Source organism: Pongo abelii, chromosome 7 (genome assembly GCF_028885655.2).
Source record: "Pongo abelii isolate AG06213 chromosome 7, NHGRI_mPonAbe1-v2.0_pri, whole genome shotgun sequence".
Classification (NCBI taxonomy): Eukaryota; Metazoa; Chordata; class Mammalia; order Primates; family Hominidae; genus Pongo; species Pongo abelii.
This window is the reverse complement of record NC_071992.2, coordinates 70,861,829-70,885,277: the sequence shown is the minus strand read 5'-3', so window position 1 is coordinate 70,885,277 and position 23,449 is coordinate 70,861,829. Positions and strand designations below refer to the sequence as shown.

At 36.9% G+C, this 23,449-nt stretch overlaps 1 protein-coding gene across 5 annotated transcripts in view; it reads left to right on the top strand.

The window, feature by feature from the left end:
* PLAG1 (PLAG1 zinc finger) overlaps positions 1-17,196 on the top strand; it is a 50,659-nt gene extending 33,463 nt beyond the window's left edge. For 2 of the 5 annotated variants that reach the window (XM_009243818.4, XM_024251613.3), the window contains 3 exons: positions 6,694-6,792; positions 9,492-9,850; positions 10,374-17,196. In XM_009243818.4, the coding sequence (XP_009242093.2) occupies positions 9,609-9,850; positions 10,374-11,634 (1,503 nt within the window). In that variant the 5' untranslated portion in view covers positions 6,694-6,792; positions 9,492-9,608 and the 3' untranslated portion in view covers positions 11,635-17,196. The other 3 variants (XM_063726656.1, XM_024251614.3, XM_054561631.2) reach the window with 3 other exon arrangements.
* Positions 17,197-23,449: the final 6,253 nt, after the last annotated feature.

Here is a 23,449-nt window from a genome sequence, read left to right as displayed (position 1 = left end):
TTTCCCTAAGTTCCTACCTCTCTGCCAAAACAAACTAACCATGTATTTCTCTGGGGCTTGTCTTCTGAGCTTGCTTTATAACCAATTTGAAATTTCAGGAGACCTGAAACATATTTACCTGCTAGCTTTGATTCCTGAAATTTCCTTAAAGGGACCTCAGTTCTGTTCAGCAAATGTCTATCAAATGTCTGCTACATGCTAGGGTGCTGACCAGGTGCTAGGGATACGAGGATGAATAACAGCATCCCTGCAGATGAATTTACTGTCGCTGGGGGAGAGACATGTCAGACAGGTCATTTCAAGAAGAGCTTTCCAGTCCATATTAAGGGTGAAAGGTTCAGAGAGGTAAGGTTTTCAAGGTAATGACCTTGAATAGAATTGGTCAAGGAATATAGATAACTAATCTCTTCTAATTGTTCCAGCCAGGAGAGTACATGGGGTCCTCTGGAGGCAGAGGAGAGAGCGGCTACCCTTGACATGACGGTTTTGCCTAGAACTGATCCTGTTTACCCTTAACTATGTGGAAATAAATAGAAATGGTTGTTTCTGGAAGTGATTTTATCCTGGACATGCACATGAGCATAACTTAGGGAGGACAGATGGATGGTATGTGCAGACCTGAACCAGGCCACGAATTCTGTTTTCATTACATTTTTTAGTGCTACTCAAGCATCAGCACATACACAATATTTATGCCATAGCACAAGCCCGTCTTTAAAGTACACTTTACTTTGAGATGGCTTAAAACTAGTTTCTGCTTGAGCTTTTATAGATAAGTAAAACTTATATTTATAGCTAAGTAAAACTTTCTTTCTTTAGCACTTTTCTTATAAAGTGTCTGATGTCTGTCTTTTTGTTTGAATTTATAGACAGATTCAGTATGGGTGCTTGACAGTTCAGACATGAAATCTGGATTATTCTGTATTTGCGATTTTAATAGCATTAGGCAATTTACTATACATGAATGGAGGCATGTTCTCCAGATGTTTAGGGTCCTTCATTGTGAACATTTTTATAGTTGGTGTCAAACATTTTTGTTGTACCCCCAGAAACTTAAGCAGTTACTGGTAATAAGATCAATAACTTACCACAATTTGGGATACATGCAGTTTTCAGATTGAGCTGACCTGTGGGCTACCTACTTTGTAATCAGACCCAGATCACCAATATTTTGGGACTGTTTTATAGAAAAAAAAAAAAGCACAGGAAATTATCTAAAAATAGAGTATTGATTAAGCAATCTTACTTTGCATTCAGATACAATTGTCCTCCTTTGCTCTCTGAGGCATCATTGCTTCCCTTTTGCACAATTTCTTTTTCATTTCCTCTTTGAAAATACTAATGGCCCTATGTGAAGAAAATGAAAATATCTCAGTGTTGTACCACCCATTGTATTTTTAAGTCTTTTTATTTTGATAAAAATACACAATCATAGGGAACCCCCCACCCCCACCCCACATAGCAGTTAAAATGAAGTGCTTCTAAGTTGTGGATCATTAGAAGGGAGCTTTCAGTTGGGCATGGTGGCTCACGCCTGTAATCCCAGCACTTTGGGAGGCCAAGACGGGTGGATCACTTGAGGCCAGGAGTTCGAGACCAGCCTGGCCAACATAGCAAAACCCCCATCTCTACTAAAGACACAAAAAATTAGCCGGGTATGATGGTACATGCCTGTAATCCCAGCTGCTGCGGAGGCTGAGGCATGAGAATCGCTTACACCTGGGAGTTGGAGGTTTCAGTGAGCCGAGATTGCACCACTGTACTCCAGCCTAGGTGACAGAGGGAGACCCTGTCTCAAAAAAAAAAAAAAGAAAGAAAGAAAAGAAAAGGGAGTTTTCAAAAGAGAAAAAAAAATTTTAACTTAACGTGGCATTTTTGCTCTATAAAATAAATAACCAAGGAAAATATGTCTGAATTGGGAGATAAAATTTGCTTGATACTCCTTCTTCATTGGGTTATCTGTTCATTCTCTCTGGCTACTCTAGAAAATGAGTGGCCTGAAAAGGAACATCTTGCTTGTACAGATAAGAGAACTGATATTGGAGTTTTCTGATTCCACTTTGGAATTCATTGACTTTTTCCTGTTGGTTCTTACAGACAAAAAGTTATGCCATTTTTCCCCTCACTTCTCACTTTTCAATTAGTTTTTATTAGCTGTATACTAAATATAAAACATTTCTAAACATCAGTAAGGCTAATTTTTATGGTAAATTTCAAAAAGATGTCCTAGAACTATATTTTAATGAATTGCTCAAGATGAGTTAAAAATATAAAACACAATAATTCAAAAAGGGCATCCTTATTTTTGATTAACTTTAGTTAACTATGACATCTAATTTAGGAAAGTAAATACTGTAGTTTTCCACAATCCAGTTATAAAATACATTTTTGGGGACCTGCGGTAAACTCAGGCGAGTTAGGTGCATGTCTTGGCTATGTCTCCTGCTTCACAGTAGTTGCTCCAGCTCCTTTCTGTTCCCCTCTGTAGGGACCAGCAGCCCCAACTGAGAGTCTCGTCCTTCCTGCCCCATACCAAGGACTAATGCAGGCATCAGGCATGTTTTCACTTTGGAAATTTTTATTAGGAATGGGAGCCAGACTGATGTTATCTACTTGTATTAGTTGATTTCTTAGTATTAAGATTAGAGAATGCTTGTTTTCTGAGGCAAAATAAGTATTTTTAGATAACCTTTTATTACAATTGCTATTGTTTTAATCTAAGACTTTTCAAATAGCTGCTTAGTTTCAAAAAAAAAAAAATACTGTTCTATTAGCTTATTCAATTTGTTGGACCAAATTGTGTTCATACTACATTGTCTTTGACTTGAATATAGATACACACAGTTGTCCCTTGCTATCCATGAGGGATTCGTTTCAGGACTTCCCTGGGATACCAAAATTCACAGATGCTCAAGTCCCTGATATAAAATGGCATAGTATTTGCATATAACCTATGCACATCCTGCCATGAACTCTTCACATCGTCTCTAAATTACTTATAATACTTAACACAATGTAAATACTATGTAAATAGTTGTTATACTGTACTGCGTAGGGAATAATGACCAAAAAAGTCTGTACATTTTCAATACAAATGCAGTTTTTAAAAAATATTTTCAATCCATGGTTGGCTGAGTCCATGGATGCAAAACCCACAAATACAGAGGGTCACCTGTAAATTCTGTCTTATGTCTATTACGATGACTAAGCAAGCCTGTGGTCACTGTGATGCTGTAAGCACTTAGCTCTGTTTTAATTTTTTTCATTCATTCAACAGTTATTTTAATTGCCTTTTATGGGAAACAACAGTGAATAAAACTGGCACAACCTCTCTGCCCCTGTACCGTCTGCAGTTGATTTTTCATTCTTAGGTTTTTATAAGATAGTTTTTTTCCTGTTATTTTTCACTAATAAGTGATTTTACAGACCTATGGAAAGTGAATGCTATAAAAATTTACAAATTATGCAGAAACACCGAAGTTGTTTCTTAAAAATATTCTAAGTATACTGTTGCCCTTACTTCAAAACTGACTGCCTTCAGTTGGGTTATCTTAGTAATAGATTCTTTCACATTATTCAAAACTCTCTTGTGTTTCATACATGTAAATTACAATATTAAGAACTGGTAAGTTTCCTTTTGCAACCTACTTTATTTACTCTATATGAAAAACCTGTTTTAAGGAAATTTTTTGACATCTTCTGAATTACTTACTAAAGGCATCTTGTAAGCATACAGGAGAATAAAGCTTTGATGCTTGATGGTATTTGCCCTTAATTAGCAAAATCTATGTTTGACTTTTAAATATGAAATAATTATTGATGCAGGTAAGTGAAACAATTCACAGCTCTTAGCAAAATGATTATCAGAACTATGGAATTTAAAATAAGCAGTTTTAATACAGGCCTATTCTTTCGCTGGCATCTCATAGGAACTGATTTTAGTAGACCCTCTGATGTATGACTCATTTTGGCTTGTTAGTTTTTTATATGAGTCACTGTTTTAGAATAATGTAAAACATCGGAAGATAAATCTGAGTGTGTGTGCACAAAACACACCATACTCTCTCTATTGTTTCTGTATGCAAAGTTGCCCTGGAAAAAATTGCTTCTTCTGGTACCAACAAAAACTAGAAGTGTATTCTGAACTGCTGTTCATCTTAGAGTGATTTGAAATGGGTGTATGTATTTTCTACTTTGGTTCACAGTTCATCAGACCAAGGCAAAGAAGAATTTTCATCACTTGAAAAGCACAATAACCAATCTTTGTGAGTTTTGTTTTTTTTTAAGTAGAAAAGAAAAACATGAGTACAAAACCAAGTTCTGTTGCACTTTTCAGAATAGTACTCCTGGTGCTTTTTAAGTTTTTCTTAATCCTATACAAGAGAATATACAGATAATTTTATCTAACTTTTCAGTTAGGATTACATAAATACAAACTGTATATTTTTTATTATATCAATCCAAAGAATAATTTCTAACCAGTCCTGCTTTCTTTTTTGGGGGGAAATATTTAGCAGAACTTTGAAATTATTTGGCAACTCATAAGAACTCAAAATAGGTTCATTTTAGGGAAATTAAGAAATTAAAGATTATGTTTTGGGATAAAATAAAGTAAAATGATTGGCTGTGTTATTTTAGACTGTAAAATACATGGTATGGGTGATTTCTAGACTATTGGAATATGTCACAATATACATAATTTTAAACTGTGTTGAAATACTTAGATGCTAAAGGTTTTTATTCTAAAATGCCATTGAACAATAAGCATAAAGATTTTATGAATGTATTTGAGAATGCAATAAAATTTATATGGATTGGAGAATAAAGGAAAAAATACATAAACTTATTGTTTACTAGTTAACTTGGGTTTTCAATTTGTTTCTACCCAAATCGTTTTCCACTCAGACAGATGTATTAGCTATTACTTTACATTAACAGTTGTTTAAATTATTTAAAACTGCCTTTATAAACTGTCTTTTAAACTTTTTAAGTCTTAAATTTATTTCCTTTTGGATATTTGGCAGCTCTAAAAGAGAAAATAGGCATTATCTCCTCTTTTGATCTTTTAAGTATAGTGACAGGATTTATCCACTTGCAAATTGGTTTGCTAACCTGCCTTGTCATAGAAAACAGTAGAATAAAAGTGAAGTCGCGGTTTTAGGGCATTCATCCCTTCTTTATCACACACATGCTGTCAAGTTGTTCATCTTCTGTGGGCCTCTCACCTTAAAATGGCAATGATGGTAAACACATCCACCTCTCAGATTCACTGAATTCCAGGGAGATAATAGAGATGAAAACACTCCACACGTGTCAGGTATTTATATTCTTAAAATAACATAATACACAAAATGGTCTTTCATATTCTTAATTACCCTACAAAAAACTCAGTATGTGCCCTGGGCAAGTAAGTATTTACAAAGTTAATGTTATTATTTTGTAACTTTGATGTGCAGAATTCCGTTCTTCCATTTATGCATGTCCTGTGCTTTACAAAAGAATGGAGCTTTTGCTTTAATGTTTAAAATATCTTTTATAGGTCTAAATTTTTGCTTTTCTTGTCTTTTAAACTATAAAAAAATGCTGCTTTCAGATATACCCTTGGCATTTTTACAATGATGCTTGAATGCCTTCTATTAAATCTTTTATTTAGACATCATCAAATTCTTCAAGTATGAAAGTGTTATTACAGGGGATATTTTTAGATTTGTGTTAAGAATCTGAAAGTTATTTTTATTTAACCTGTCATTAACATATCTGTTATTTTAACTGTTTGATTTAATTATCCCTTTATAATCATGATTTCTGAATGTTCATCTTTAAAATACTCTGAGTTTACTGATCTCTCATGCCTTGTGCTCTCTACAATAGGTGATTCTAGATTATTCTGCCTTTTGACCATTATTCTTTTCATGTTTACTTGTACAATCAAGAATTAACAGATTATTTTCTGTGTCTGATCTCAGTCTACTAATGATCATACTACTGATAGACATTATAAGCTACTTCAAGAGTTTTCAACAATGACCTCTTAAACCAAATGATGCTCTCTTCCTAACACCCCTGTCTTCTGTAGCAAATCTATATGTAACTTCTCTTGCATGCTTTTGAAATCTTAAAGAGTGCAGAGTTGTTGCTACATTTCAGCCATCCTTGCAGCATCCTGAAAAATAAATTGGCAGGTGTTGCAGATAGCAAAAGTGTAGCTCTGAGAGGCCCCCATTGTGCTAGTGTGCACAGTATGGGCATGAGTGGTTTCACCGGGAGCCTGTTGTTCTTTCGGTGGCTCCAGATGTACCCTCCGAAAGGGGCCTAAGATTGTCACTTCCATAATATTAATAAACTTAATAAAATTTTGATCATTTGGTTTATAAACAGTAGCCCTAATATCCATTTCAGTAGGTAAGTCAGATTTTAGAAATAAATAAATTTGGGAAAGAAGTGGGGAGTCATTCAGCATCACAAATTGCTATTTATCTAGGTAATACTTTTTATTTATGCATTTATTTGGTCATGTAAATGTGCTTAGACCTAATAAACATATGTAGTTGGTGAAAATTAATGCATGACTCGTAAGCAGAGTATGGAATGTAAGCATGTGCCATGAAACTGCAATTCTTTTATCCTGTATTTTCCATCATTTACATACCAGTTCCATTTAGAGGATAGTCCATTTTCACTTTTTTTTCATAGATTGGCCAAAATGGGAAGGATTGGATTCCACTCTCTTCCACGAAGAGTCAATGGGACTGGCTAAGATCAAAGTCTGAGGCTTTTTCCATCTGTAATCAGGTATGCATTGAACTAAAAATCACTGTAATTCTATGCATGCACCTTTAAAGTATTTGACTGATATGCATATTATGAATGTGGTCTTTTATTAGATTTTGAGCTCACAACCTTATCCTATAGTTTGAAATGCACCTATGATAATTAATTTGAGTTTTGTAATATACTAAAATAAAAAGGTATTATCAGCCATGAAAAAATTTCAGCTGGTCTTAGAAAAGTGTAATATTTGAAATCAGTGCAATCTTCATTGCTCAGTATGTACATCCAGAGATAACAGAATTCATTTGTTACTCCATATTCATTATCACCAATTTTAGTAACAATCAAATGTTTGTATACTGCATATTGGTGCACTTCTAATAATTTTTTTTAATAACTTAGAAGTTGTTTTTCTTAACTGGAATTCTTTGCCCATTATGGTTGGATTTTATAACACAATGGCAAATATGACCAGTCTTTGAAGTATTTTCAGATATTAGTTATATACAGGGATTTAGATACTTGCATTCCATGTAGATTCTGCAATTGGGAAATGATCAGTTTGTTTCCCACGATGTTCTAAATAGGTGCGTAAAAGTATCAGGTTAGGAAATCAAATAATGAAAATTAAGGTTTGTTTCCTGCCTTGGTAGAATGCCTTATACCAGTTTATAGTGTCATTACTGGTCACAGCAGAGTAGCTGTTTAGATATTTCCGAGGGAAGCAGAGGAGCTAGCTTTTGAATGAGAATATAACAGAAATAGAGCAAGAAGTCCTTGAGACCCAGAAAATCTAAAACAAAAAGAACGTATGTTACCGTTGGTAATGTCAGTTGCATTGTGTTAATGTCACTTTTAAACAGCAAGGCGAATTTTTAGACCATTTGAATAGCACAAAGGCCTTGCCTGTATCTACCTAATAAAGACATATACTTGAAGCAAGTACTGATGAACTTACCCATATGCCTTACTGTGTTAATAAAGTGAGTGGATAATTGCTGTATTTTGCCTGTTTAGAAACAGCCTTTGTATTAAAGTTAGGCCTATTGTAACATACAGTTAATTTTACAAAAATGTAGGTATTTAGAGCTCCTGCGAAAGTATAACTGGAATCCGTGAAAGTCAGTCTAATAGTAGCTTGGTAGTAGCTTGGGACAGCAAGTGTCAGTGTCAGTCTGGTGCCAAAACACAGGTGCTATAAGGAACTTGGTTTTAAAAGAGGTTGCAGGTATTATTTCTGTGGTCTCTTAAAAGTACATCACAGGCCAGGTGTGGCGGCTCACGCCTATAATCCCAGCACGTTGGGAGGCTGAGACTGGAGGACTGCTTGAGCCCTGGAGTTCAAGACCAGCCTGGGCAACATAGTGAGACCCTGTGTCTACAAAAAATAAAAAATAATTAGCCAGGAATAATGGCATGTACCTGCAGTCCCAGCTACTCGGGAGGCTGAGGCACTTGAAGATAGCTTGAGCCCAGGGAAGTCAAGGCTGCAGTGAGCCGTGATTGCCCCACTGCACTCCAGCCTGGGTGACAGAGTGAGACTCTGTCTCAAAAGAAAATAAGTACATCACTCAACTAGCCTTTATAAACGTTGAGGAATTGGATCTTTGAGGAGTTGGTTTTCTTACCCTAGAAACAGAGTCGATAATATTTACTGTTTTGTTGATGAATTTTTAAAGGTTTTAATTCATTTTTAAATTTTTTGTTTAAAAAGATATACTCCTTGCTCTACAATATGTACATTTCATTCTTTTTCACAGCACCAATAACACATTGAAACTCTGACACACCTTTTTACCAACCTTAAACACCTCTTTGATGATGTGTTGTGTGCCATGTCAGAAGTCCACACAGGTCTGCTGCACACGGGTTGCAGGTGTGTCCAAAGGCCAATGCCCTCAGCTCTCGGGGATGCCTGCTGACTCGTTTACCTACTAACCTCAGTGTGCCTAAAATTTTTGTGATGTGAAAAACGATGAGGAAAATTATATTAACCGTGTCTTTCTCCCAAAATGACAAAGAGCCATGCTCTTCACCTAATAAAACATCAAAAGGTTTTACTATTTGAAGAATTTGTATTTGTTAGGAAGATGAATCATTTCTGCTCTTGACTCAGGAATCCCTCAGAGTATGATGACACTGGTATAATGCATCACTTCGGGTGGTGCATTCAACTCTTTCAGGCCTCTAGTGTCTGTCCGTGAAGTACCTCTTCCAAAGACTCAATGGTTCACAAGGTGCCTAAAAGAGTTTTCAGTTGCTTATCTCTGTTTTCCTATAATGCAGTCTGACTAGAGCTGACATGCACAAATCAAACTGATTTTTAGAGACTGAAATATTTGCTGAAACGTTTTTAGTCAGATTTTATGTTCTCTCACCTTTTGTAAAAATTGAAGCTTAATAATGCCACTTTTTAGAGTCATGTTTTGATGCTTCATGAGAGTTCCTGAAATCACTACTGCTATGCCTAAGTAAAACATGTGTCAAGTGGAATTTCAGGGTATGTATGAACTGTTCATTCTGAGCAATGCATTTCTATGTATTTTGACAAATATAAAGAAACCTATGGGGTTTCTAATGTAATGTGATGATATTACATTAGACCAGCTGAATCCATTTTATTGGTTTCTTTTTTAATTCAAAAGCATCACATAGCAAATAAAATTTTTAAAAATTGAGTTTAGTTACAAACTAGTTGTTTCTTATTTTTTTTTTTCCAGTCCCTTTTTGCTTTCTTTTACGACCACATGAAACTTGAGAAGCCACCTAAAGCTATATCATTTAGTGGAGTTGGGCAGTTCCCAAGTGTCCAACAAGAAGGCCTGGTTTAGGCTGCGATGGCCACTGTCATTCCTGGTGATTTGTCAGAAGTAAGAGATACCCAGAAAGTCCCTTCAGGGAAACGTAAGCGTGGTGAAACCAAACCAAGAAAAAACTTTCCTTGCCAACTGTGTGACAAGGCCTTTAACAGTGTTGAGAAATTAAAGGTTCACTCCTACTCTCACACAGGAGAGAGGCCCTACAAGTGCATACAACAAGACTGCACCAAGGCCTTTGTTTCTAAGTACAAATTACAAAGGTATTAAACTCTATTTGTCTTTCAGATTATATTTTCTCTTATGTTGGCTGTTTGAAGCCATTGTAAACGTATGTATTTGTATACACATTTTTCAGCTAATTTGCAAAGAGGAAATGTTAAGTAGATTAGACATTGGTTAGTTTTTAGTATTCTAAATCACATACTTTTATGTGTTAGTGTCTTTGGACTTTTTAAAATAAAATGCTTAATGAGTAGAATTTCCATTTGTAGAAAGAAATTACAACAAGAAAAGGGTAAGGACGTTTACGTGAGTATATTCAGTCTTGCTCATTTGCTTTTGTAATGATGGCTGGAAACCAGCAAAAACTAAAGTGGCAACTTAAATGGCTCAAGTTTTGCAGTAATTAGGTATATTAACTATCCTTGTGGTATATATTAAGTTAAACAGTTTCCATTACTAAGGGAATTCTGTGTTAGCATAGTAGTTTAGCTTCCATTTGAAAAGTGAATACATGCCATTTTTGTCATAATAACTACTTATAGATTACATCTGTGTTTAAAGGCACATGGCTACTCATTCTCCTGAGAAAACCCACAAGTGTAATTATTGTGAGAAAATGTTTCACCGGAAAGATCATCTGAAGAATCACCTCCATACGCACGACCCTAACAAAGAGACGTTTAAGTGCGAAGAATGTGGCAAGAACTACAATACCAAGCTTGGATTTAAACGTCACTTGGCCTTGCATGCCGCAACAAGTGGTGACCTCACCTGTAAGGTATGTTTGCAAACTTTTGAAAGCACGGGAGTGCTTCTGGAGCACCTTAAATCTCATGCAGGCAAGTCGTCTGGTGGGGTTAAAGAAAAAAAGCACCAGTGCGAACATTGTGATCGCCGGTTCTACACCCGAAAGGATGTCCGGAGACACATGGTGGTGCACACTGGAAGAAAGGACTTCCTCTGTCAGTATTGTGCACAGAGATTTGGGCGAAAGGATCACCTGACTCGACATATGAAGAAGAGTCACAATCAAGAGCTTCTGAAGGTCAAAACAGAACCAGTGGATTTCCTTGACCCATTTACCTGCAATGTGTCTGTGCCTATAAAAGACGAGCTCCTTCCGGTGATGTCCTTACCTTCCAGTGAACTGTTATCAAAGCCATTCACAAACACTTTGCAGTTAAACCTCTACAACACTCCATTTCAGTCCATGCAGAGCTCGGGATCTGCCCACCAAATGATCACAACTTTACCTTTGGGAATGACATGCCCAATAGATATGGACACTGTTCATCCCTCTCACCACCTTTCTTTCAAATATCCGTTCAGTTCTACCTCATATGCAATTTCTATTCCTGAAAAAGAACAGCCATTAAAGGGGGAAATTGAGAGTTACCTGATGGAGTTACAAGGTGGCGTGCCCTCTTCATCCCAAGATTCTCAAGCATCGTCATCATCTAAGCTAGGGTTGGATCCTCAGATTGGGTCCCTAGATGATGGTGCAGGAGACCTCTCCCTATCCAAAAGCTCTATCTCCATCAGTGACCCCCTAAACACACCAGCATTGGATTTTTCTCAGTTGTTTAATTTCATACCTTTAAATGGTCCTCCCTATAATCCTCTATCAGTGGGGAGCCTTGGAATGAGCTATTCCCAGGAAGAAGCACATTCTTCTGTTTCCCAGCTCCCCCCACAAACACAGGATCTTCAGGATCCTGCAAACACTATAGGGCTTGGGTCTCTGCACTCACTGTCAGCAGCTTTCACCAGCAGTTTAAGCACAAGTACCACCCTCCCACGTTTCCATCAAGCTTTTCAGTAGGATTCTGGGACATGGATTCATTACAGAAATGTATGTGTAGCCGTGCCCTAGATGACCATTTTTATTTTAGTGCCTACTTTAAAACAGTATAAAAATTTCTGCTTTTGTATAATACAAATTTTCATTAAGCCAGTATAAAATAGAAACTAGCTTTTAAACTGAGCTTTGGAACCATTTGTGTTCAGTTAAGTTTACCTGGGTATTTTGTCCTGATTCACTGCCAATTGTCACATTTTAAGACTTTTTTTTTTTCATATAGGAAAGCCATTATTAGTAGTAAACTTTTACAAATCCCATTTTCAAATTACTTTTAGATCTTAAAATTTTCATTTTTGTCTAATAACAGTGGCTCTACCTTTTGACATCTGGCTCATTAAAAAATTTAGCAATAGAATGTAAATTGTATAAAATGTTTGTGAATAACTCAAGGGTTTAAATTTTCTTACTAGCTTCTAAATGGATTAATAATCAAGTGCTTCAAATGAATTAAGAGTCCAGTTTGGGAAGATAACAAATGTTTGTTAGATACACCATAATTTCAGATCAGTATATTCTGAAGACTCGCTATTGTCTGGCTAAAATATTTGCCATCTTTATTATGAGCCTTTAAGGAAAACAAACCCTAAACACAAAGCATCAGTATTTATAGCAAAAAGAGACTCTGTTAGGTGACATGGCATTTCGTGTCACTTAATAGTTGGCCCTAAATTAGTACACAGGATATTTTGTCGTGTTTCATCCTTCTTAACATGCTATCTTTTCATTTAATAATAGTCTAGTGTATGGCATTGGGGTCTTCAGAGTCGATATATAGGTAGATCTCTTTAGTCTTTTCCATCTTTCACATCCAAGGGGTGGGTCAAGTGCAGCCAGCAATTTATTTTCATTGTTGGTCCACGGTTAGTCCATAATCTAGAGCCATTGTGGAAACTGCAGCCATGAGGTGTGTTTATCCCACAGTGGATTGACTCAGCCTCTGTGGGTGACAGACTTCTAAGCAGGAAGATAGACGTGAAGCACATGGTTACGTTTGGGAACTTGTCTAGGGATCATGGCCCCTGGAGCCAGGGTTAAAAACTGGACTTTTTAGAAGTAAAGTAAAAGCATATCGCTTATATCATTTCTTGCTGAATTTGATACGTTTTTCTTTCCCTTAAGAACCAAAAGCAGAAAACAAAAACAACAGTCCTACTCCCATGTTATCTTTCTGATTCAATGTGAATCCATCTTTCCTTGCAATATTTTGGATGGAGAATTTGAAGTTAAATGCATTAGAAAACTACCTGAGGAACTACCACAAAGTTTTAAGTGACTAGAAATATATACAGTAAAATCCCACTTTCATGCATCTCTGGGAAATGATAGGAGTATTGCAAATAAGTTGAGTTTGTAGAGGGTAACAAAGTAAAGTAAAACAAACCTATCTTGGTTAACATGAAAATAACAATTGAGAATATATTATATTCATTGAATAATTATAGGCTTTTCCTCACATTAGACAACCAACATAATCTTCTTAAAGGTCTAATTAATATATTTTTCTAAGGGTCAGTTGGGACATTAACCTAAGACACATATCTATTACGCACTTGTTAACACCTTATTTTAGGACCCTCTCCGTTGGGGATGGGGGCAAGGGTGGGAGGTTTTTAGAAGAGTATATATCTCTTTAAAAAAAAACAGAAAGAAAAATATTTCTGAGCACTCATTAGCCCTATGTGGAAACTTCTTTCCTTTTTGTAGGGCCAGTTATCACTGCAGATTGCAATGTTTACCAAGAATTTCTAAAAATGAGTGCAGATTACTGAATATAATACATTATTTAAAATATTTGGGAGTAGTATAATTTGTGGAGAAATGTAAATTGTAATAATGTAAATGGGGGCTTCAATATATATATATAATACACACACACACACACCCCCCGCACTTCATAGAATCAAAGTTGCTCTCTGAAGGAGCTTTGGCTCCTGATATTTTATCATGCTCCTATATTTTTTTAATCCTTGGAGCAGTAGTTTTTATACTTATGTATTTAAATTTTATTATGAAAAATTACATTTATTAAAAAAGTGTGTTCCAAAGGCATTAAAATTATATATGTTAATAAGGAAGTACATTTTTAAATTTTTCAAACTGCTCCTAGCTTTTGGTTAGGAGAATATTTGTTCTGAAAGTAGGCTTTTCGCTCTGCTTCATTACTGCTTCCTTTAGTTTCTATGAAACAGATTGCTTACCTAAATCTTTAGTTGAATGATTAGTGTTCAATATTGCTTTAATCACCGTATAAAAGGAAAAAAAATTGGTGACGGAGCACAAATAGAAAACCTATTTTTAAATAGAAATCACAAATAGCAAGTGTGGAAGCACTACTTTATTCTGTTTAAAATGTACTTAAGAAGTCATCAAATTAGTGAACTGAGACATTGGCCTTAGTAGGCTGTATTCACTGCTAATTTAAAAAAGGGAGTACCAGGATTTATTAAGTAAAGCATTTTGGAAATGGGGAATAGCGCCATATATGTATGTGTGTGTGTATGTGTCTGTGTATATATATATACACATATATACACACACACACACACACACATACATACTTAAATCTTGCCCTGCATGAAATTCAAATACATGGAGGCACATCTTCAGGGTACCAGTGTTAAAATTTTGGAGTCTTAATTTTCATGTGTACACCTCTTTGCCTGTTCCCGCCCCCACAGACTTGAAATAACACTTCAGAGTAAGAGGGAATTCAGCTAATTTGTTTTTAAAATTGACTGTAGTGGTCACTAAACCCTTTTTGAGAGAATTTCTATTAAAGATGAGGCAGACTCGCTTATTTGAATTGCACAATGTTCTAACAAGGATGTAACACAGAATTGGCTTTTGTTTTCCTAGAAAAAGATGGTTTGTTTCTATGTCAACTAGATATGATTAAAAATAAGTATTGCCAATGCTGTTTTCATTCTCTAGTGGCCAGAATCATTATCCTTGAAATTTCTGGTAGTGCCTTAGCTTGGTTAAAAAAAAAAAAAAAAAAAAAAAGGGATTAACATTAAATAAAAGTAGTTTAGAATTTGGACCTCAGACAAGATATTGAACCTCATTCAGTTTCACTTCCACATGTATGTACAAATTAGGTCACCAAACACGGAAGTGTGAGTGTGGAAGGATCTTGGCACTGTAAGCAATGCTATCCATTGATGTATACAAGTACCTTTATAGTTATCGATCACTGTTAAAACTTTCATTTTAAAATCCTATTACCAAGTTCAGTTTTTTAAAACTTCAATTTTCCTGGCTGATTATGCATCACTCTGTGTGCAACTTTTTAATTTCATTTAGTGTTTCTTTCAAGCTGTGTATTTTTGCCTATTTGTTGTTTGTGTTTTTTTTTTCTTAGTCATTTGTGGAATATAGTGATATATTGTGTTAATTTGGACAGTAGCGGTTTTTAAAAACCATATACTGACTGAAACATGAGCCAGAGCCGATTGCTTTATTAAGCTAATAATGAATGTTAAAGAGTACATATTTTCAGGATCGTTCATCTAGTGAGCAATACACATATTATAGGCCAATATTTTTTTAAAAAATAGAGCTTGGTCAACCTCTATACTACACATATTACAAGATATAGCACTTTCAAAATGAATCTAAACCTTTACAGAAACTTTCTTATAGGTTATGCCTTTTATTTTAAGACTTATTATAATTCAAGTGCCATTAGATGATATATATGTAGGCCTTTGATATATAATGCTTTGTGTACAAAAATGGTAGATGGTATTTTAAACAGGTACATTTTTACAGTGTTTTCTTATCAATTTGCTATATTGCACAGAATCAGTGTGTGTCTTTTCATAAGGTTTTACAATGGTTTATTTTTTTACAAGGTTTACGTGTCTCAAAGCACACTGTCTTCCCAGTACGTAAGTTAAAAAATACCAGTTCACCCAAGTTGCTTCTAGCCTACTGAGATCCATGTGACATTGGAGGAGATCTTTTAAATATTTAGTATTCGTCATTAGCAATGGCTGGCTGTTAGTTCTGATAAATGTGTGCCTAAGTTGAATTTGTCTTGTTTTTCTCACACTGTGTCAGCAGCCATGTCTACAACACAGATAGTCTGTTGTGATCACATAGATCTACATAAGTTGTGTAGTTTTGTGCTAAAAACCCATAGGGAGCTTCTTTGGGATCATAGAAAAGAAGATCATGCGACCAGCATTGGTGAAGGCACACTCAGATTGCACTTAGGGCCTTTCTATGATGTTGTCAACCCTCTGAGGATGGAAGGCGGTGTCTTTTGATGTTATCTAGCCTAGAAATGACACAGAACTATTGCTAATGTATAAAACACTTCATTATATAAGCTTCAGTGGTACAGATGACCCAGAATGAATGTTTATCTTCTCAGAAACACTCCTTCAATATTATGTTGGATCATGCTGCTAATGTAACTTGGGCTACAACTCTTCATGGTGCTACAAACTTCTCTGTCTCATTCAGTCATATTTTTTTATCCATAGAAAAAGGACTACATTAGGTGTAAAAGTGTACAATATATTTTTATACTGTGACTTAATTTGTCATTAACAAACTTTTACACCACCACAATGTATTCATGTGCACTTGCAAAAGGAGATCTCGGACATGCAAATGTTACCAGAACAAACCCAGCTTTTGTCCACAAGGTGACTGTGACTCACAATGGAAAGTGGGCTTTATAATAGGGTGTGGAGTGAAGAACATGCTGTATGTTACTAACAGCCCTTTGAATTTAACAAAAACTGGGAATCCATTAGGAAACGGATTGCATCATACCTGAACATAAGCTGGACTGCTGAAATTGTATTTTTAGCTAATGAAAAAGTGTTTGGACTAGTACTCTAAAAATGTTCTAATGATAAAGTTTTGAGTCAAAATAGAAAAGAAAAAAATCTGCATTCCAGGCCGAATTTTGTATATTTTTATTGCATTTAAAATTGCTATTCTGTAATATTGGGAAATCAAGTGGCTTATCATGTATATCATGTACTTAAAATGTATTCACAAACTACTGTTGTATTTGTCTAAAATATAGACAAAGATCATATTTTTTGTGTGTATAAGCTCTGTAAAATAGCAATCACATTATGAAGCTGCAGTGATACTACATTTTAAACATTCACATCCAAAGAAGCAGACTATTTATTGTCCATATACCAGATTTAAAATATTAATTTGCTGCTAATTAAACAATAGTACTGCAGCTTCTTGTGGCCTACAGTGTTATGTTTGCTGTAAGAATAAGATATGTGAATTCCACAAAATATATGAATAAAATTATAGAATGGCTTTAGATAATGTAGATCTTCCTGAAATTTTAATAGATGAGACTTTTCTATTTGCTATCACATTTTTTCTTCAAATTATAAGTATTTTCTCGTTTGATTAATAGTCTAATAGCTGGCTCTAGGACAATATTGTTGAAATGTAAAATCTAGGTTTTTGGTTTGTTTTGAAACTTTTGTATCTTTAGAGGAAGGATAGAAATTTTAAATAAAAAAAGTCAAAAGATGATGCATCAAAACTTGAATCCAGATGAGTTTAGAATTCAAAAAAGGATATTAGTTGCTTGTTTCTGGGAGATAAAATTGGTATTTAGCATTTATTTAACATTTATTGTTTGTCAGTACTAAAATTATTCTTTCAGAGTTCCCTTTGGGCTGTTTGCCTAAAATTTTGCTGAAGAAAGCTCCCTTGACAACTTATGTGGACCAAAATGGCAATCACACACATGTTTCAGCTAAAACTCATCTGCTAAATGATCAGCAACACAGCTTCCGAGACAGGTATTAATTCTAAAAATTCGGTTAATACCTTTCCAGGAACCAACTGTAGAAATAATTTGTTATGTATCTCATGGCACTTCTTTCAGTATAATAGGAAAAATCCTTCCTTTACCTTTTTGACTTTCCTATTTTCAGAGGGGTAAAGAAAATGAACATAATTCCAGTGTGGCAATTCTTTCCTCTTTTCACTTGTTTAATTTCTGCAAATTAATGCAGTATTTCTGTATTCTTAGAATTAACACTAAATATGTTTTAAATTCATATGAAATCATTCAAGGACTTCACAGAAGGAAAACACTGTGCCCTTTTGCCTTTTTCAGAATATATCTGCCATTCTTTGGAGGAGCTAGTTTTACCTTAAAGGAAATGAAAACACTTTTCTCCCTGATACACTGTTAACAGCATAGCACATAAATTCCCAGGTTCTTTCTGCTTGAGAAAAGGAGTGGGAAAAGAGCATGGTGCTTGATGGAGACTGTATCCATGAAGGAACGCACAGAATATCTTCTTTACTGTAGTCTTTGGCTGCCGTTATTGCAGATGTATACAGGCTAACTTTGTGTTACTCAATAGATAGATACTTTAAATGTAAACCAATGTTTATTATAAATGCAAAAGTGGAAAATTCTATAAATTTGAATCTTTTTTTTAAACAGGCAGATAGTCCCTTTAAAATAACAACTGAGTCAAGGTCTTAGGGTTTTGAGAGAATGAGAGTGGGAAGAGTAAAGGCCCCTCACATAAGGTTTTCTGCTTTATGGTATTAGAATTATTGGAAAGGTATTACTTTTGGTTTATTCTATTTGTCATTAGAGAACTTTAATAATTTCTTGAGGCTCCTTTCAAAGTGTTGCTAGTGCAGCTAGTAGTCTTACTGGAATAATGTTAGTAAACTGCTGTTTCTAAAAATAATTGATCTGTTATTAGGATTCACACACACCTGATATTTTTAAGCAGGTTCCTATAAACAGATTCTCATGACCTAGGAATGTTCATTGTGTAAGGAAGTTAATAACCTAAGCCATGATGCCCTATTTAAAGATTTTTGAGTTATGTCGGCTTTTCCCACCCCAGAATTAATGGTGATCAGTGGCTGTAACAAATATAAACCCTGTAAGTGTCTTGAAGACAATATTGTCTAATAACTTCCAGCCAGTAAGTTCAACTCATCCCCAGCTTTCTGAGTTAAATTATTTTTTTTACAGTGGTAAAGTGCTACTTTTGTATTTTGTCATAAATTCTTTTATATGATATGTCCATATTTATTCCTATATGCTAGCTTTATTGAGTTAGTCAGTGACCCTGAAAATGTTCCTCCATCCTTAATCGTACCTGCCCATTTCCTCCTCTGCCTTTTTCCATCATTATCTTATGGAGTTACTCACTGTTCCTTCTACTGGAGCCTGTGCTTATCTGTCCCTTCACCTCCAGTTGTCCACCATCCCTGGAATGCTGGATTTCTCCTCCTGCACAAGAATTCCACATGCCAAAATCTTACCCATTATCCATCCTCCACCCCTTTTTTAATTATCTCTCTTCCACAAAGCCTTGTGGTCTCATTCACTGAACAGTAATTTATTTTCCCTCTAAACATATATTACAGTTGTGTAGATCATCTCAGAATAATATATTTTCTAGTACTTGAGGGCAAAACCCTATCCACATACAGTTGATTAGATCATCTCAGAATAATATTTTTTCTAGTACTTGAGGGTAAAACCCTATCCACATAGTTCCAAGCACAGGGCAGATAATCAAGTATTTTTTGGATGAATGACAAACAGTGCTTCCCTGAAAGACTCAGCCATTTTAAGATTTAGGAGACTTTTAAAAAACCTTTTCAAAATTTGACACTAGAAATTAATAAAATAATTTTGACATGGGGCATCTCTGTTCTATGGAAAAGTTTGTTTTATACCCTGAAGAGTGTGTAATCATCCTAAAACTTCCTTTTGTTCTGGTTTTCTGCATCAGTGTGAGGAGGTGCTACATGTGTACTGTGTCTTCACAAGTACATCATCACTAAATGCTTTCCCTACAATGGACCAAAACTAGGGAGCCATTGAAGATTCTAATCCTCCTTTAAACTTCAAAGGCTCATTAAGCTCTGAATTAGACGGATAAAAAGAAAAAATACACAGGTCCCAGAGACCTACAATTTCAAAGAGAAGGAGACTTACCTGAAACACTGAAAGAAGTCAGTGGAGCCCGGTGTGGAAGTTATCAACGAGGTGTTGAAGCAAAAGACGAGTTCTGATACGTAAGGATTCAGAAAGTATACTTTGTATTTTTTTAATTACAAATAATCCAGAGAAGCAAAAATCGAATCAATATGGACATCTCCAGAAAGCAGAAGGTAAATGTGATGATAAGGAGTTACCAATAACTTGGTTAAATCTAAATTATTGATAAATTTGCTAGTGAATAAGTATTTTTGAAAGTGATTGATGCTAATGTAATATAAATGTTCTCAATGACTATTTGATAAACATAAAAGTGGCTAGGGTTGACATATCAAGTTCCTATCTCCCCCTCCCTCTCCCTGCTCTCCTCCCCACCCCCACCCCCACCCACACAAAGGAATAAAAGACCCCTGTTAACCCTTTGGAGACATACGTGGAACCATAGAACAAGGTGCTGTGGAGTTCGAGTTGGAAAATCCAGTTTGGGGAGCAATTTAGAGCAAAAGTAATAACAGTATTTTTCTAGTGTCCATGCCAGTTATTTCATGTTCTTGTTTTATTACATTTACTAAAACCTCCAAGAAAATACAATGGCGATAGGCATTGGTGTCTCATTCCCGACGTTAACTGAAATGCATTTTTTTTTGATAGTTAAGATACTCTGATAGTTTGGGGAAAATCCAGGCGTTTCTCCTATAACATCGTTTCCTGAAGAACCTAATATTCTGTAAACACTGCGCACGAAATAACGGGGCTTACCAACGAGGAGTGCCAGAACCTGCCGGGCGGACGCCGGGCCAGGGGCTAAGAGTCTGCGGCACCTGGACCCTCCTCCCTCAGGGGGTTGGGCCGGGGCGCCCCGCTCAGGGGCGGAGCAAGGCGGTCTGGCGCCCCCACCGCAGTTCTGTGCGGTGCGCAGCTCGCCCTGCGTAGGCGCTTCGGCCCGGGGGCAGCCTGTACCCACCAGCCTTCTCCCGCGTCCGCTGCGCCGCTTTCCCGGGCGCGCGGGTCTCGGCCGCACCTGGCTGCAGGCTCCGCGCCGAGGACGCGGATGGTGCGGGGCCTGCGGCTCTGGGAGAGCCCGGACGGCCTAGGTGTACGACCTGGGGCGGCGTGGATGTGACGCCTGCATCCGGCCCCTCCTGTCAGGAAACCCCCTCCGAGCAGAACAGACGGTCGCCTTTATCACACGCAAGAATTACCAAGTTTGGCTGCCGACTTCTAGGAAATGCCTTTTCAGCATCTGTTGATGCGTCCATATAGGTTTTTCTACTTTTCGTTTATTGGTGTTTTCATCTTTGTTGAAAAAGGTTGGCATTCCGGGAACTATCTGCTTGTTGTCGACACATTACTGGATTCTCTATGCTAATACTTTGTTTAAACATTTGACTCCATATCAATATGTGAAATCGGTACCTAGTTTCCTTTTTACTGAATTTATTAGCCTTTGGAACTCAAGTTATTCTGGCTTTAGAAAGACTGGTTGGGCGGGGAGGAGGGTGGAGGATGGGGCTCATTTTCTTGCCGTTCTGGAAGAGCTTAACTATGGGAAATTCAGCCTGCTCTCTAAAAGGCGGATGGTGCTTGAGGCGCCCCTTCCTCTGAGCAGTTCCTCCTTCCCATCTTTACTCAGGCAATTGCTCACTTCAAGTGCTCCAGTTGTTCTTGGATCCATTTGGGGACTTGGAATTGCCAGGAAATCGCCTATTCCCTGCAGTCTCATCTGTGCTGCCACAGGATTTGCATGCTGAGAGTCTTTCATCTCCACTGAAAGGAGACTCCCTTATGTCTGTCCCCGTTCTAGTCTGACTTCACCAAGCTGACACTCAAAAAATCTCACCATCATTTGTGATGTGGTCACCCTTTGTTTGCTTTAATTTTGTGCGTGTGATAGTTTACTATTGGTTTTCAATTTTTCACGTAGTCTAACAGTCTTTGTCTTTAATGAGTTTATTCAGTTCATTCATAGTTAAGACTGTTTGATTTTATTCCTCTTACTCTGTGCTTATTACTTTAAGGATGGTTTCTCTTTTTCGTTTACCTTATTTTTCTGAGTTTGATAGAGTTGTTAATCATTCCACTTCTTCCCCTTTTTAACTTTGATGTTCCTTTGTATGTTTTAGTCTCTTTAATCACTACAGTCCCTTTTCCCCTGCTTTTTATTTTTTGTTTGTTTTGTTTTTGTGTTTTTGAGATGGAGTCTCGCTCTGTTGCCCAGACTGGAGTGCAGTGGCGTGATCTCACTCACTGCAACCTTCCCCTCCCGGGTTCAAGCCACTCTCCTGTCTCAGCCTCCCAAGTTACTGGTATTACAGGTGAGTGCCATCACGCCTGGCTAATTTTTTGTATTTTTAGTGGAGATGGGGTTTCGCCATGTTGGCCAGGCTGGTCTCGAACTCCTGACCTCAGGTGATCAGTCTGCCTCTGCCTCCCAAAGTGCCGGGATTACAGGTTGTAAGCCACCACGTCCGGCCTTCCCCTGCTTTTTAAGTCTTATCACACATGACTCTTATTTGTAGATGAAAATAAGAACTATTTTCCTCCATTGAGAACGCCCCATAACACACTAATTCTTCCCTACTCCTTTTCTCTACCCTGTTCCTCACAAATGGACCCATTTACCACCCCCACCTACACACACCCCCATGGCACTTCTCGGACAACTCCAATACTTTGCAAGGAAACTTTAGCATTATTATTTTCCATAACTCTGGATGACCATCTAATTAAATGTATTCTGATGGTGGATTAAGTGCTATAATCTTTATTTGGTTCTTTATTATCATTTCTCTTTGTCTACTGAGATTTCCTATGTGTTCATTCAGTGAGCATGTACTTTTATGTCTTTCAGTATCACCTTCAGGTCCTTTTCTGCTGATCCCAGCCATTGCTCCTTCCCAGGGTCTTCCCACGGATCACCTTTTCTCTTGTCTATGGCTCACGTGTTCCTGTTCGTTGTTGTTGTTGTTTTGTTTTGTTCTGAGACGGAGTCTTGCTCCATCACCCAGGCTGGAGTGCAGTGGCGCTATCTTGGCTCACTGCAACATCCGCCTCCCAGGTTTAAACGATTCTCCTGCCTCAGTCTCCCGAGTAGCTGCGATTACAGGTGCGTGCCACCACACCCAGCTAATTTTTGTATTTTTAGTAGAGACGGGGTTTCACCATGTTGGCCAGGCTGGTCTCGAACTCCTGACCTCAGGTGATCCACCTGCCTGGGCTTCCCAAAGTGCTTGGGATTACAGGCATGAGCCGCCTCACCCAGCCTCTGATATAGAGATTCTTTTAGCCTAAATTTGGCCCCTTGGGGTCTGCCCATTGTATGGGTACAAGAGTCAGACAGAAATGTGGGCAAAGTTTATATACAGAATTTGGCTCCTGTTCTGGGTCTCTCTGCTTTCTGGGATTCTCACCTCCTCCTTCACTTTCCAGCTGCTGTTTTCCCTCCAAACTCTATCGTCTGATTTTTCAAGTCAGTACGACTACAAAGTTCTATCTGAGATTTAGTTGCCCCGGGAGTGTGATACACTTGGAAATTGAATTTTATTTGCCTTGGTTTATAATACCTGCATCTGAAAAAGCTATGAAATCTGTTAATTCTCAGAAAAAGTTCCCAGTTTTTATGGGTTTATGGCCTTTACACACAATAGGAATGAAGGATTGTGTGTGTGTGTGTGTGTGTGTGTGTGTGTGTGTAATCTTTGTAGGTAGCAAAGATTCTGTGTGATGCCTAGGTCAAATAAGTCTATGATTAACTTTATAACAAACTTTCATACTGTCTTCCAAAATGGCTGTACCAGT